The sequence below is a fragment of the Acanthochromis polyacanthus genome, chromosome 18 (assembly GCF_021347895.1).
Source record: "Acanthochromis polyacanthus isolate Apoly-LR-REF ecotype Palm Island chromosome 18, KAUST_Apoly_ChrSc, whole genome shotgun sequence".
In the NCBI taxonomy this organism is placed as follows: Eukaryota; Metazoa; Chordata; class Actinopteri; family Pomacentridae; genus Acanthochromis; species Acanthochromis polyacanthus.
Window position 1 is genome coordinate 3,592,729 of NC_067130.1, and position 11,941 is coordinate 3,604,669.

General features: G+C 40.5%; 1 protein-coding gene across 1 annotated transcript in view; it reads right to left on the reverse strand.

The window, feature by feature from the left end:
- ulk1b (unc-51 like autophagy activating kinase 1) overlaps nucleotides 1-11,207 on the reverse strand; it is a 33,986-nt gene extending 22,779 nt beyond the window's left edge. The window contains exons 1-5 of the mRNA XM_022210261.2: nucleotides 10,542-11,207; nucleotides 7,726-7,818; nucleotides 7,261-7,302; nucleotides 3,111-3,143; nucleotides 981-1,017 (exon numbers count right to left, since the gene is read on the reverse strand). Coding sequence (XP_022065953.2) covers nucleotides 981-1,017; nucleotides 3,111-3,143; nucleotides 7,261-7,302; nucleotides 7,726-7,818; nucleotides 10,542-10,631 — 295 coding nt within the window. The 5' untranslated portion in view covers nucleotides 10,632-11,207. The remainder of the gene's footprint in view (nucleotides 1-980; nucleotides 1,018-3,110; nucleotides 3,144-7,260; nucleotides 7,303-7,725; nucleotides 7,819-10,541) is intronic.
- Nucleotides 11,208-11,941: the final 734 nt, after the last annotated feature.

Consider the following 11,941-nt stretch of genomic DNA (forward strand, 5'->3'; position numbering starts at 1 on the left):
GTGCCTTAAATCTACCAACCACTTCTTGTTAAACCAGTATATGGCTAATTTCCCACTGTGGTGTGCCAGCTTGTAGAAATGGGTTGAAGTGTTAAAGAATTAGTTTAGGAATAAATATTGTCAATTAAAATGTTAAAAGATGTTCCAAAAGCTGCAAAAAATGCAACTTTTTTGCAATTGTCTCTGTCTCCCGCAGTTGCATCGCATCTTACATGTCCATTTTTTAGAAAAGCTGCTACAAATTCAGGTATTTTAGGACACAATGATCTTGAAAAACGCCTGAGAAATCCTGGAAGGACTGTTGAGTAAATCATTATTCTTGGACAGTAGAAAGAAGTGTTTAAGGGCTGCTTTTGTACCTTAAATCACTTTCTAGTATCCATTGTAAACTGCCCTTATTCAGTCAGCTCACCTTATTACTTAGCTCACTTTGCAGTATATTCAGATAGAAAGCTCAAGTTTAAATGAAATCACTCCTAAGAGCATATTCAAAGCCTGTCATTGACTCATGAAGTTTAGAAAATGTTGAAGCTTTTAAGAAAAACAAGGTCGGGACACAGTTTCATTTAATTCATAACAGTGCTAATGCTCTCCTGGTACTTTATATTCCCTCTTGAAAGCTCATATTTTCTGTAAAACACAAACCCAAGGTATTTAATACGAATATTTTAAAGACACCGATCCAGACTGAAAAATACGGTCGCTCTGCTGTTCACATTTCTCTCAAAAACATCAGTTCATATCAGGAAACAAAGCATTCTTACAGATCTTAAATGAATTTCTTCTTCAACAAACATTGACTGGTGTTTGGAACCATCTATAATTTTGCTTTTAGACAACAGAGAGAAGCATCCATGGGCCGTTTTGATTTTGTTGTCGCCAAGCAACAAAGACGACATTTCACTGTCAATTTAACTGATTTTTCTACTGAGAAGAACCTTGGCTAGATGAAGTAGTAGCAGATAAATAGTTGCACTTACAGTGTAAGTAGTCAGCGAGATCGCCACCGTTGCAGTACTGAGAAAGAGAGAGACAGGAGAGGAGAGGAAGGCAGAGAGAGAGATGAAAAGGAATCACATCAGGAAACACAGGTAACATGGAGGGCTGCTGTATAAGACTCTGACATCACCCAGTCTTCTGAAGCAACTAGAAAGCTGGAGGAGATCAGAGGACTGAAGTGCCGAAGAGTGATGTGTTTACAGATTTCTACCCTTGTTCCCATTCCCAGCATTAATATGAATGAACCCAGTAAAGGACGGAGTGTGACGGGGGAGGCTGTGAAATGCTGCCTCACAAATCATCTACTGTTCTCAGGCGCAGACAGAGGCATAAAAAATACAACTATCAGTTTCATTGGACCGGCATAATACATGACCTTTAGGGCACTGTGAAACTCTCAACAGAAAAATAGTAAACAGAGAGTCGTGCAGTTCTTAGCATTCACTGCATTTGAGATCTGATGATTCTGGCATTTCTTTTATGTTGTCTCCCTTGTCACCAACCATATTGGAAAATCTAGCGTGTAAACTGTATGATGCAAATGTGTCCTGAGCAAGCTATAGTGTGTGAATGCAAATTATGCTACATGCATCTTTACAATGCACATCAAAAGAACTTCCTGACTGGGAAAAAGAATCTATGAAAATAACATGATACAGGGGGTCCTCAGTTTCGAACTTCATCGACCTACAGCATTTCGTCATTACGTGGAACTAGTTGACAAGCAGAGAAGAAGAATACGTCATCACGCCGCGCTATAAGACGGATTTGTTTACATTTTCTGGTTGTACGCCATCTTGGATTGTGCTACATTCACTAACTTTTTCCTCTTCATTATGGCTCCCATGAGTAAGTCAGACTCTTCTGATGGCAGTGCTTCGAATAAAAGGAAAGTCGTCTCCATGGAAGTGAAATTTGATCAAATAAAACACTCGGAACAGGGCAAAACCGACGAACATCGGCCAAGTTGTATTAACAGTGCAACATATTGTAGCGAACCTCTATGATGAATGATCCATCCATCCATCCATCCATCCATCTTCTTCCACTTATCCGGGGTCAGTTCGTGGAGGCAGCAGACAAAGCAGGTAATTCCAGAAGTCCCTCTCACCAGCGATGCTTTCCAGCTCTTCCTGGAGGAGCCAAGGGTTTCCCAGGCCAGATGAGATACATAATCCCTCCAGCAGGTTCTGGGTCTACCCTGAGGTCTCCAAAGGAAGCCTCCCTGGAGGCATCCCAATCAGATGTCCAAACCACCTCAACTGGCTTCTTTTGACACAAATGAGCAGCGGCTCTACTCAGAGGTCCCTCTGGATGTCTGAGCTTCTCACCCTATCTCCAAGACTGAGCCCAGCCACCCTGTGATGAATGAGTGAGACTTTATCTGGTTCTCTGGGCATTTATTGAACCTTCACACAGGCTACCGTGGGCTGTAGCCAACGCCAAAACAACTACAAAAAGCCTGTAACTTAGCTCCAGGATTAGCCGCCGTTCTTCAGCTCTCTGTCACTCCACACACACACACTGCTGCTGACTCTCAGCCAATCAGAGGCGAGCTAAGTAAACATGGCACGTTCGCCGACATTAGGTAAATCTCAAACATCGACAACAATATCAGTCCATTACAATATTCTGCTATCTTCTTGTACAATTATTCGCATATGCATGAAAGTCGTTGGTATTCATGACTTTTATGAAGAACTGATCGATATCTTGATGTACGGAACGGCTTTGTTTACATTTTTGCCAGAGTTCCGACGTACGGCAAAAATCAATTTACGTTGATCCCTTGGAATGGAACTGTGACGTAAGTCGAGGACCCCCTGTGCATGCTTTTCAAAACAGGAAATTACATTCATTTTGAGCTAAACTCCGAAGACAAAATAACTAAAATGCATTGTCACTCAGGCTGAACGCTATCTAGAGACAAAAACAAACACAAAAATTAGACTCTTTATAAGGCCACAGTGAAATAAAATAAATTTGGTAACTGGCTGCCAGCCGATTACCCCCTGGAAGCCCGAGGACACGGCTAATTATAGCCCAAGCCCTGTCAGAGTTGAGACAATACAGCGCTGAGCAAACAAAGCCAAACATCACTCCGAGCTTACCTCCATTACCAGGTACACTGAGCTGGCAGTTTCCTAATGAGAGAAGAGATAAGAGTGGGAGTAAACAAACATATGTCGGTAACAGACAAAGCAAGGAACAGGTGGTCCTCACGCACACAACGATCATGTTTGAGCAAACTAAACTGGTGCTTTGGATTGCAGGGATATTCAACAGCTTAACGGGCTGCGAGAAAATTAGAACTGACTGAGAAGACTCAAAACACTTTGTGTCTTTGTACAACAAGGCACAGAGACGTGAGTGCAGGAAGACTGAGAACACGTGATTAGAGCTTTGCACAGTGGATCTAGTCGCAAATAGCTCTGTGAAGGTAGAAGGTTTTCCCAAGTAAAAGCAAATTAAAGTACATCTGGTGACAGGATAAACACAACAGATGAGTCAATAAGAGGACAAGTGAGAGACAGTGTGAAGTGTTCAGCTTCTAACCTCCCACATTAACACCAACAAACAGCAAAAATCTATTTAATGACACAATTGACAAACAGTGGATCATTCTTTAATACCGTAAAAACAGGAGGTGTAGAGCTCCAGAGACTCTTTAACCATCCAGTGTTCATTAAGCCATTCAAATAGTGCAAAAGTTTGGGGGAGGGGAACACACACAGTGGAGGGGAGTTGAAAAAACTTCTCTTATCGCATGGCAACAGATGACTGCGTCTCCCACTCTGACCTCAGCTCAGTATCTCGCTGAAGCCACCAGTCAGAGGCCACACACTGTTTTCTATAGTTCAGCTGAGTCAGGCCTTCTGAAGTCATTTGTCTTTGGCTTTTATAGAAGATGGAAAGCAACCAACCGGTCAGTTAGTTTTCAGCCAGAGAGCCGACATTCTGGCTTCACAGGCTGCCCGAGGGCACTGCAGCACCACAATTCTGTTAGATAAAAGGTTTGGTGTCGTGTCGAAGGTTAATCATGATAGAAAAATTCATTAAAACAGATTTAGAGTTGGGATAAAAGATATAGGATTCTGAACATATTGACATATTGCACTATGGGTCACTATTTTAGTCGGAAATGGTTATGTTTTCAGTTCTTTGACACTGAAAAAATGCATAAAACTTTACTTTTGATAATTTGATTGGAGTTCACATTTAATTTAAAGTGCTGTGACCTGCAATAAAATGTTTAAAAAAATACCACATTTCATGCATCTTTCTTCTCCCCCTCCATTATCTACATGCTACCATTTTCAAAATCCACCTCCCTATGGAAAAGAATAACCTATGTACAACAACAACCTTTCATAATGAAAATTTAAAGTTCTGCCAAACATTTGGATTGCTATTTTTTTTGGTGATTCTGCCATTTTGATGACAGTGCAAATGCTGTTTAGCTCCACCCAAGACGACTGTGATTGGTTTGAAGAAAAACAAACAAGCCGGGGTCGTTTTTCTCCTACAGCAGAACGATAATGAGGTGCAACCAGACAATCTGCTTTTTTTTTTAGTTCATAAGGAAGACTGTGTATAATGAAGACTGTTTGGTCTATAATGTTGAAAATTTTAAGTATTTCCCTGTGGGGATTGAAAAAGTTTCTCTGATTCAAACTGAGTCCAAACAAACAGCGGTCAGAGTTTCTCAGAGCCCTTGGGTGGACTTAATTATGCTGAAAATGTGTATTTTTCTGCTTCATGTGTATTTAATTAACCCAGTTATGGGACTCCATGAGGCATTTATATGGTAGATTCGGGCTATAACTTGTAATATGTACATACGCTGCTGACTTGGGGGGTGTTTTTAAGAGAATTGGAGATGTTGTATGTGTAGGGGAATCTTTAGTGGACACCGCTGGGGTCTATATTACAATTATGAGCAGTATTATGGGACGTATTTAAGCACTATGTCATTTTATGTTGACATGAGTCGAAAAAGAACCTTGGGACGGAAACCTCAACTTTTTAATGAACGGACACAGGGGTGAAGCGTGTGATTGTTTTTTCAATATGACGTATGGATTTACTAATCAATCTCTAATCTGCCTATGTCTGTTTGCAGTTTGCTTCATTTTAAAATTCTTTAGGTTCCCACTCCTGAAACTGGAACACTAGCAGCCTAGAATAATACAATTATTTAACATGCAAACTCATTTAATTCCCCAAGGATACAAGAACAAGATCCGTGAAAAGCAGCAAAGACTTTCTGCTGGTGTCTGGTGTTTGGTTTGGTATCAGTTTCCTGCTGACCTAATTAGATAGGTGGACTGCAGGATCCCCTGCTAGAAAACATCTACACTGCGCTGCCACAACAAACCTGTAATCTTAGAGGCCAGCTTGGACTATCCTAGCTGACCACAGAGAGCAGATGATAAAGACCAAGGAGGTTTTTCTAGTTCTGCACGTAGTTAGATATGATAACCTTTGAAAATGATTTTCTTCGGGTTGCTGATAATGAGCCAACAGAGTAGTTAAATCCATATTTGCCAATAAGGTGACTGCGTTGGGATGTTTGAGCAGCTAGTAACTCAGATGAAAGCATGCAGAACTAGTGGTGCTTTTTGTTGCTTGATCACTGAGCTGTCTGATAAAAAAGATGAGAGTAGAGGATGAAAGGTCAACCCTAATCAATAAAATAAACTCCTTGTTACGTAATGAAACCTACAACGTCTGCACTCATCCTGACTTTTCATTTAAATGCACATGACAGAATATGTGGCTTTCCAAAATGAGGTTTTGTGTTTCTGGAACTTTTGTGTTGCATTTCTTCTTCTTTCTGTTTACAGTCTGTTTGCCTCGCACTGACCTCCTGTCACTTGGCAACATTTTACTCTCGTCCGATGTAAATTAGATGTTTTTTAACCAGATGGCACCGTGTTAATCATGGACCAGAAAAGACAAAAGGAACACCTGCTGAGTTCAGATAAGAGTCTGTTTGGGGACGTGAAGGACGTGATGTCTGGGCGATCAGCTTCAGACCGGTTACTAGGCTACGGGTAAAAACATCTCTGGGACCGTGGATTCATTTGGTCTCCTTACAATGCAGCAGCTCTGTAGTGTGAAAATGGAGTTAAGAGGAAAATACTGACATTTGTATCTGCATGTGCACAGGCTGCACAACAACAAAACACCCACATTCTGCCCCAGACAGGTCAGATAAACATGAGGCAAGTAAAAATTTAAGACGCTACATTTCCCACAATCTGGCAGCCTGAGGGCATCGCAGCACCACATTTCTGTTAGATAAAAGATTTGGTGTCGCGTTGAAGGTTAATCGTGATACAAAAATTAATCAAAAACAGATTTACAGTTGGGATAAAAGATATATGGAAAAACGGAGTCTGAATATACTGGCGTATTCCACTGTTTTAGTAGAAAACGGTTGTTTTCGGTTCTTTTAAATTGAAAAAATACATAAAAATGAACTTTTGCTGCAGTCTGTACCAAACAAGCATGTTCCCTTATGTCTTTAAGATATGATTTGTAGTCCAAGGTTAAATTTATAAGACTATTTTGGCACACATTTTAGTTTTATGTTGAGAGTTTGGTTAGAGTTCGATTAATAATTTACACCTAATTTACAGGGCTAAGACCTGCAATAAAATGTTAAAAAATACCACATTTCATGCATCTTTCTTCTCCTCTTCTACTATCTATATGCTACCATTTTCAAAATCCACCTCCCTATGGAAAACAACCACCACCTCTGGACAGCAACCTTCCATGATGAAAATTTAGAATTTTACCAAAGGTTTGGATCCTGCAGTATGCCATTATTTATGCCATTTTAACTACTTGGAGGGAAGTAGTGAGAAGATGAGGCAAGCAAAAATTTAAGACACTACATTTCCCATAAAGCCTTAGGCCAACAAGAGCAGGTCACATGACCGCACAAAGAATGTAAACATGGGAAAGGACGACTGAGCATTTACTGAAACTTAACAATAGAACTTAAAAATAGGTTTAGAACAAACAGATGTACAAAAGCCTCTTTTCAGCAACGAGGGAAACTAAACCGTTGACGCTCCATGAGAGAGAAGTGGGTCACGTGGAACAGACACATCCGTCAACTCCTCTGCTCTAGTTTGTGAGCACAGGCGAACAGGAAAACTGGGACAATAAGAGGTGGGATGATCATGTATGTAAACAGAAGCCTCAGCATGTGACAGAGACATTATTTATGACTGTACTACAACATACCTGAAAGTCCAGTAACGCAACAATGTTCTCATGCTTGAGTTCCTGCAGAAACAACAGAGAAAAAAAAATCGCTATTTGCATGGAATAGCCTTCATTTCTGTTACATATACAACTTTAAACATGGATTTGTACAGTCAGGGTTCTCTGTAGTCAGCAAGAAATTTTAGAACATCTACTTTCACCCATGTTCAGTGAGATCAAGCCGAGATAATCACTCCTCACATTTCACTCTTACATCTGGCAACCGCCTTGATCGAGATCCTGAAATACTCACAACAGGAAATGTTGTATTACCACTTAGAAGTGATCTAAGAGGTCTAAAGGTTAAGGTGAATGTTATTCTGAGGTTCTGAGGTTTACCACTGGACACAAAGTGGTGTTTTTGTCCTTGCTGAACTTCTCAGTTCCTCTGGTATTGCTAACATGGATGTATTCTTTACAGGCACAGAATGACTCTTGACTTACCTTCAGTATTTTGATCTCTTTCCCCAGTAGTGTCTGAGATTTAGCCAAGTTCTTCTTGTTTATGCATTTTACTGCCACCTCCCAGTCATGTTTCTAGAAGATGACAATAAAAAGGATTTTGTAAGAAGAAGCCTTTATTTGTCACAAATACATTTTTAGAGCACTGTGAAGTGTTGCTTTCACATATCCCAATTGGGGTCAGGAAAGGATAAGGGCCCAACAGTGGCCGCATCAGCGTTTGATATCTACAGGGGGTCCTCGACTTACGTTGGAGTTCCTACACAGTGATGTAAGTCGATTTTTGCCATAAGTTGGAACGCCAGAGAAAATGGATTTATGGAGGATTTATTTATGCTGCTTTGTTCTGTTTTTGATGCAGTTTTCACTCTGTTTGGAATGTGTTCAGGAGCCACAGAAAGCCCAGAAACTTAACCATTGGATCAATCCCACTACCTCTCGCATGCTAAGCGAGCGCTCTACTACTTGAGCTAATCCATCAATGGTTGAAACGTAACTGGAAGGGCTTGAACTCGGGACTCCAGGAACTGGGATGCTACTTGGTGAGCTAATCCGGCTCTAGGAAGTTTGTTATCTCACGGTTTTGAGCCCTATAACCTGCCTGGTCAACTATACTTCTTGTATCTTCTTTTTGGGATGTAAAAAAGCTTCACAGTGTCTACTTTGCTATGTCTTGGCAAATAAAGATCTACTGTTTTTGTACTATAGTAGAAATGGACGGATGCAGAAAATCTGTCACGTCCTGCCACGTTCACTGCATCGCACTTGTGTTAACTCATGTCATGTATGTGTTTAGACTCAAGCTTTTTTCCATACTTTTCATTCCTTTCCAGCCCTTAAATTCCACAATTGTACGTTATTAACTTTGCGTCCTCTCCTCTCTATCTCCTGCAGCTCTCTGACTGAGCTGCTGCAGGTTTCTACCAGCCCCCCTGTGTTTATTGTCCTCTTGTTTGTTTCCTCCCCCGCCACCCTCACCCCCAGCTAGTCCAAACATATGGCCGGCCTCCCTCAGCCTGGTTCTGCTGGTTCGTCTGTTGATGTTAAAGGGAGTCTTTGCTCAAAAAGAATGCTTGGATTAGTCTTTATAATAATCTAGAGCAGAGGTGTCAAATTCATTTAGCTCAGGTTCCACATTCAGTCCAATTTGATCTCCAGTGACCAGTAAGATCACAGAATACTAACCTATAAATAACCACAACTCCAAATGTTTCCTTTGTTTTACTGCAAAAAAGTACATTCTGAGAATGTTCACATTTAAGGAATTATCTTTTTTTCTTTACAAAACATTCTGAACAAACTGAAATTTGTTTAGAAAAATAAATTCAGTTTCAACAACATTCAGCCTCAGTTTATCATTTCCACAATACAACTTCCAGATCACAGTTTATCTACAAGGCACAAAACTTTTATTCGCAGGTATCTGGAACTGAATAATAGAATATTTTGTGTTATGATAAAAACAACAAATGTCAAACAAAAAAACAACAAAAACGAGACAAAATATTACAAAACTAAGACAAACGACACGAAAAAAACAAAAAGAGACAAAACATTTGACAAAAAAACACAAGTGAGACAAAAATGAAACACAAAACGACAAAAACAAGACCCAAAACAACGAACAAAAACAAACAAAAATGACAAAAATAAGACAAAAAAATTATAAGCAAGAAACAGAACAACAAAAACATGAGACAAATGTCAAAAGTCTGAAAAAAACCCAACAAAAACAAGACAAAATATTACAAAAAGGAGACACAGAATGACAACAGAACAATGTAGTATTTTACTTCATGATCAAAACAACTTGTCATGGTCTAGAAATTATTTTAAATTTATAGTTTTACTAATTTACAATCTGCAGTTAATGTCTTCTCTGGAATTTTTACACTTTGAGGACCGGATTGGACCCTCTGGAGGACCACTTTTGGCCCATGGGCCGCATGTTTGACACCCCTGATCTAGAGCCTTTTACATATATTCAGGAAAAAACTGCATAATATGTAGGCCAACGCTGCGGGTCTTAGCCTTGATATGTGAATTAGACATGCAAATTTGTGTAGCTTTTAATAGAAAGCACTGTGGGTCAACATCTGTTGTTTTTAACGTGACTGAACAAAAGCAGAGATGTGTGGACTAATGAAATCAGGAAGTCTGGTTACAGCTGGTTTTATAACAGACAATACAACATGTTTGCTATAATATAAGCAGCACATTTTAATATTTTATTTTCCTAGCTGAGGCTCATCCTCTCATGTGGATGAAATGCATCCTGTGTGCCATTTTCCAAATGATCCAACAGATGCTATAGGCCTTCATTTCCCCTGCGTGGCCTCGTTTTCAGTCTGAAAACCATCCTGCTGTGTCTGGAATAAAACTATATTTATTTTATATGCTTTTATTCCGGCTGTAGGACGTGTCTGAACATGTCTATGCAGCAGCTTTGTAATGGAAACAGTACGTGTCTGCTGGCCTATATTTAAATACACGACGTGCAACATCTGCACTGTCAGGCTCATTTGTGGTAATCCGTGCATTTGGGAAATGTGTTGCACGAAATTTAATCAGTATTTGGTTGTTTTATATATATGTTTTTTTTATCTGCCTGCGATTTCAAGGAACATCCTGTCTGTGCTCCCAGGCCTCTTAAGGCCGTACAATGACAACAAACACACCAGATGGGTAATAAAAGTCGATTTCAATGCAGCAATCTATTAACATTGGTTGCAAATTGCGTGTGGTTAAATTAGTGCACATAAAAAGAGGTATAAGCAGTGTCTATGGGTGAAACTGACCTCTCTGTGTCTGCCTTTAAAGACGACAGCAAATGCGCCATGTCCTATCAGGTCCTTCCGACTGAACTCGAATTTGCCCACCGTCTCCATCCTGAGCCAAACGTCCGACTTGATCCCCACTAAGAACGGGACAGACGACCGGGAGGCCTCGGGTCCTTCTGGCTAGCGGCTCCCCTCTCCTCCGACCAGGACTGGCAGCTGCAGGGATGTTCGCCCCGTCTCTCGCTGTCCACGGACTGCCTTCCTGACAACAAACCGTCCTGCTCTCTCATGTTCGACGACGTTTTTGGAGTCCGGCTCCTAACAAAGTCGCACGACAACTTCCATGTCCGTCAGTACGGCTAACAAGAAGTTAGCTAACTTATCAGGAGAAGACTGTTGTTGTTGTTCCAGCTGCTCCACCTCCTCCTGACGTGCCACCTTAAAAAGCAGCTCGTTTTGTTTATATACAGCAGCTCTGGACTTGTGTCGTCTGAAGCGTCCGAACCGACAAATGAGAGCGAACTGCGGCTTTCAAAGGAACCCCACGGCGTCTAATAACCACCGAAGAGCGAGATCAGCCTTCGTAATGTTTAGGAAATTAGCCGCTGACTCGCTGAAAGTCGCAGCATCGATGGTCCCGACAAAGCAGACGTCCAGCCTCTGGACCACGGCGCATGCGCAGCGCAATTACAGCTGAGCTTAGACGTCACGCGTCAGTTTGATGATATGAAAGTGTTAAACGTTTGTTTTGGGGTTGATTAAACTGGTTTATTATCTTTATACAAGTGTAATACAAACAATAAATCGAACCTTAGGACAGTTTAAGTGTATTTGTATTAATTAGGATAACCTTTTTTACGTGGCAACTTTGAAAACAAGAGTTTCTAGAGTGCTTAAACACACAAAACAACAGCAGGAAACCCAGAGGGCAGCATGGCAACAGAGAGCCAGAGAGTAAAGCCAAACAAAAGCAGGGTTAAATTAAGGGAAAACTCAAAGACTAAAGACACACAAATGTAAACTACCAATACAAAGAAATACAAAATCGATATTTTTAAAGCAATAAAAACCCTAATGAGCAATTTTAAAAATGACATCACATAAAAATAAGTCAATCACATTAGGTTTTAAAGATCTCTTGTTGTATTTTGTACTTTGGAATGACCTGCCTGAGGAGATAAGACCTGCAGAATCGGTAATTTCTTTAAATCACTTCTGAAAACCCACTTTTACAGATTTGCTTTTATATGACATTTACTATTAGCTTTACTTAGGCGACACATCAGATTTTCATAAATTGCTGAAATGGGGCACACGCTGATTCTGGGAGCATTATCGGGTCTCTCGGGGTCCTGATGGCAAAAAGCACGTTCACTTTTAGGATTTAGGGCTGCAAACTGGCTCGTATGGTGTCAGCA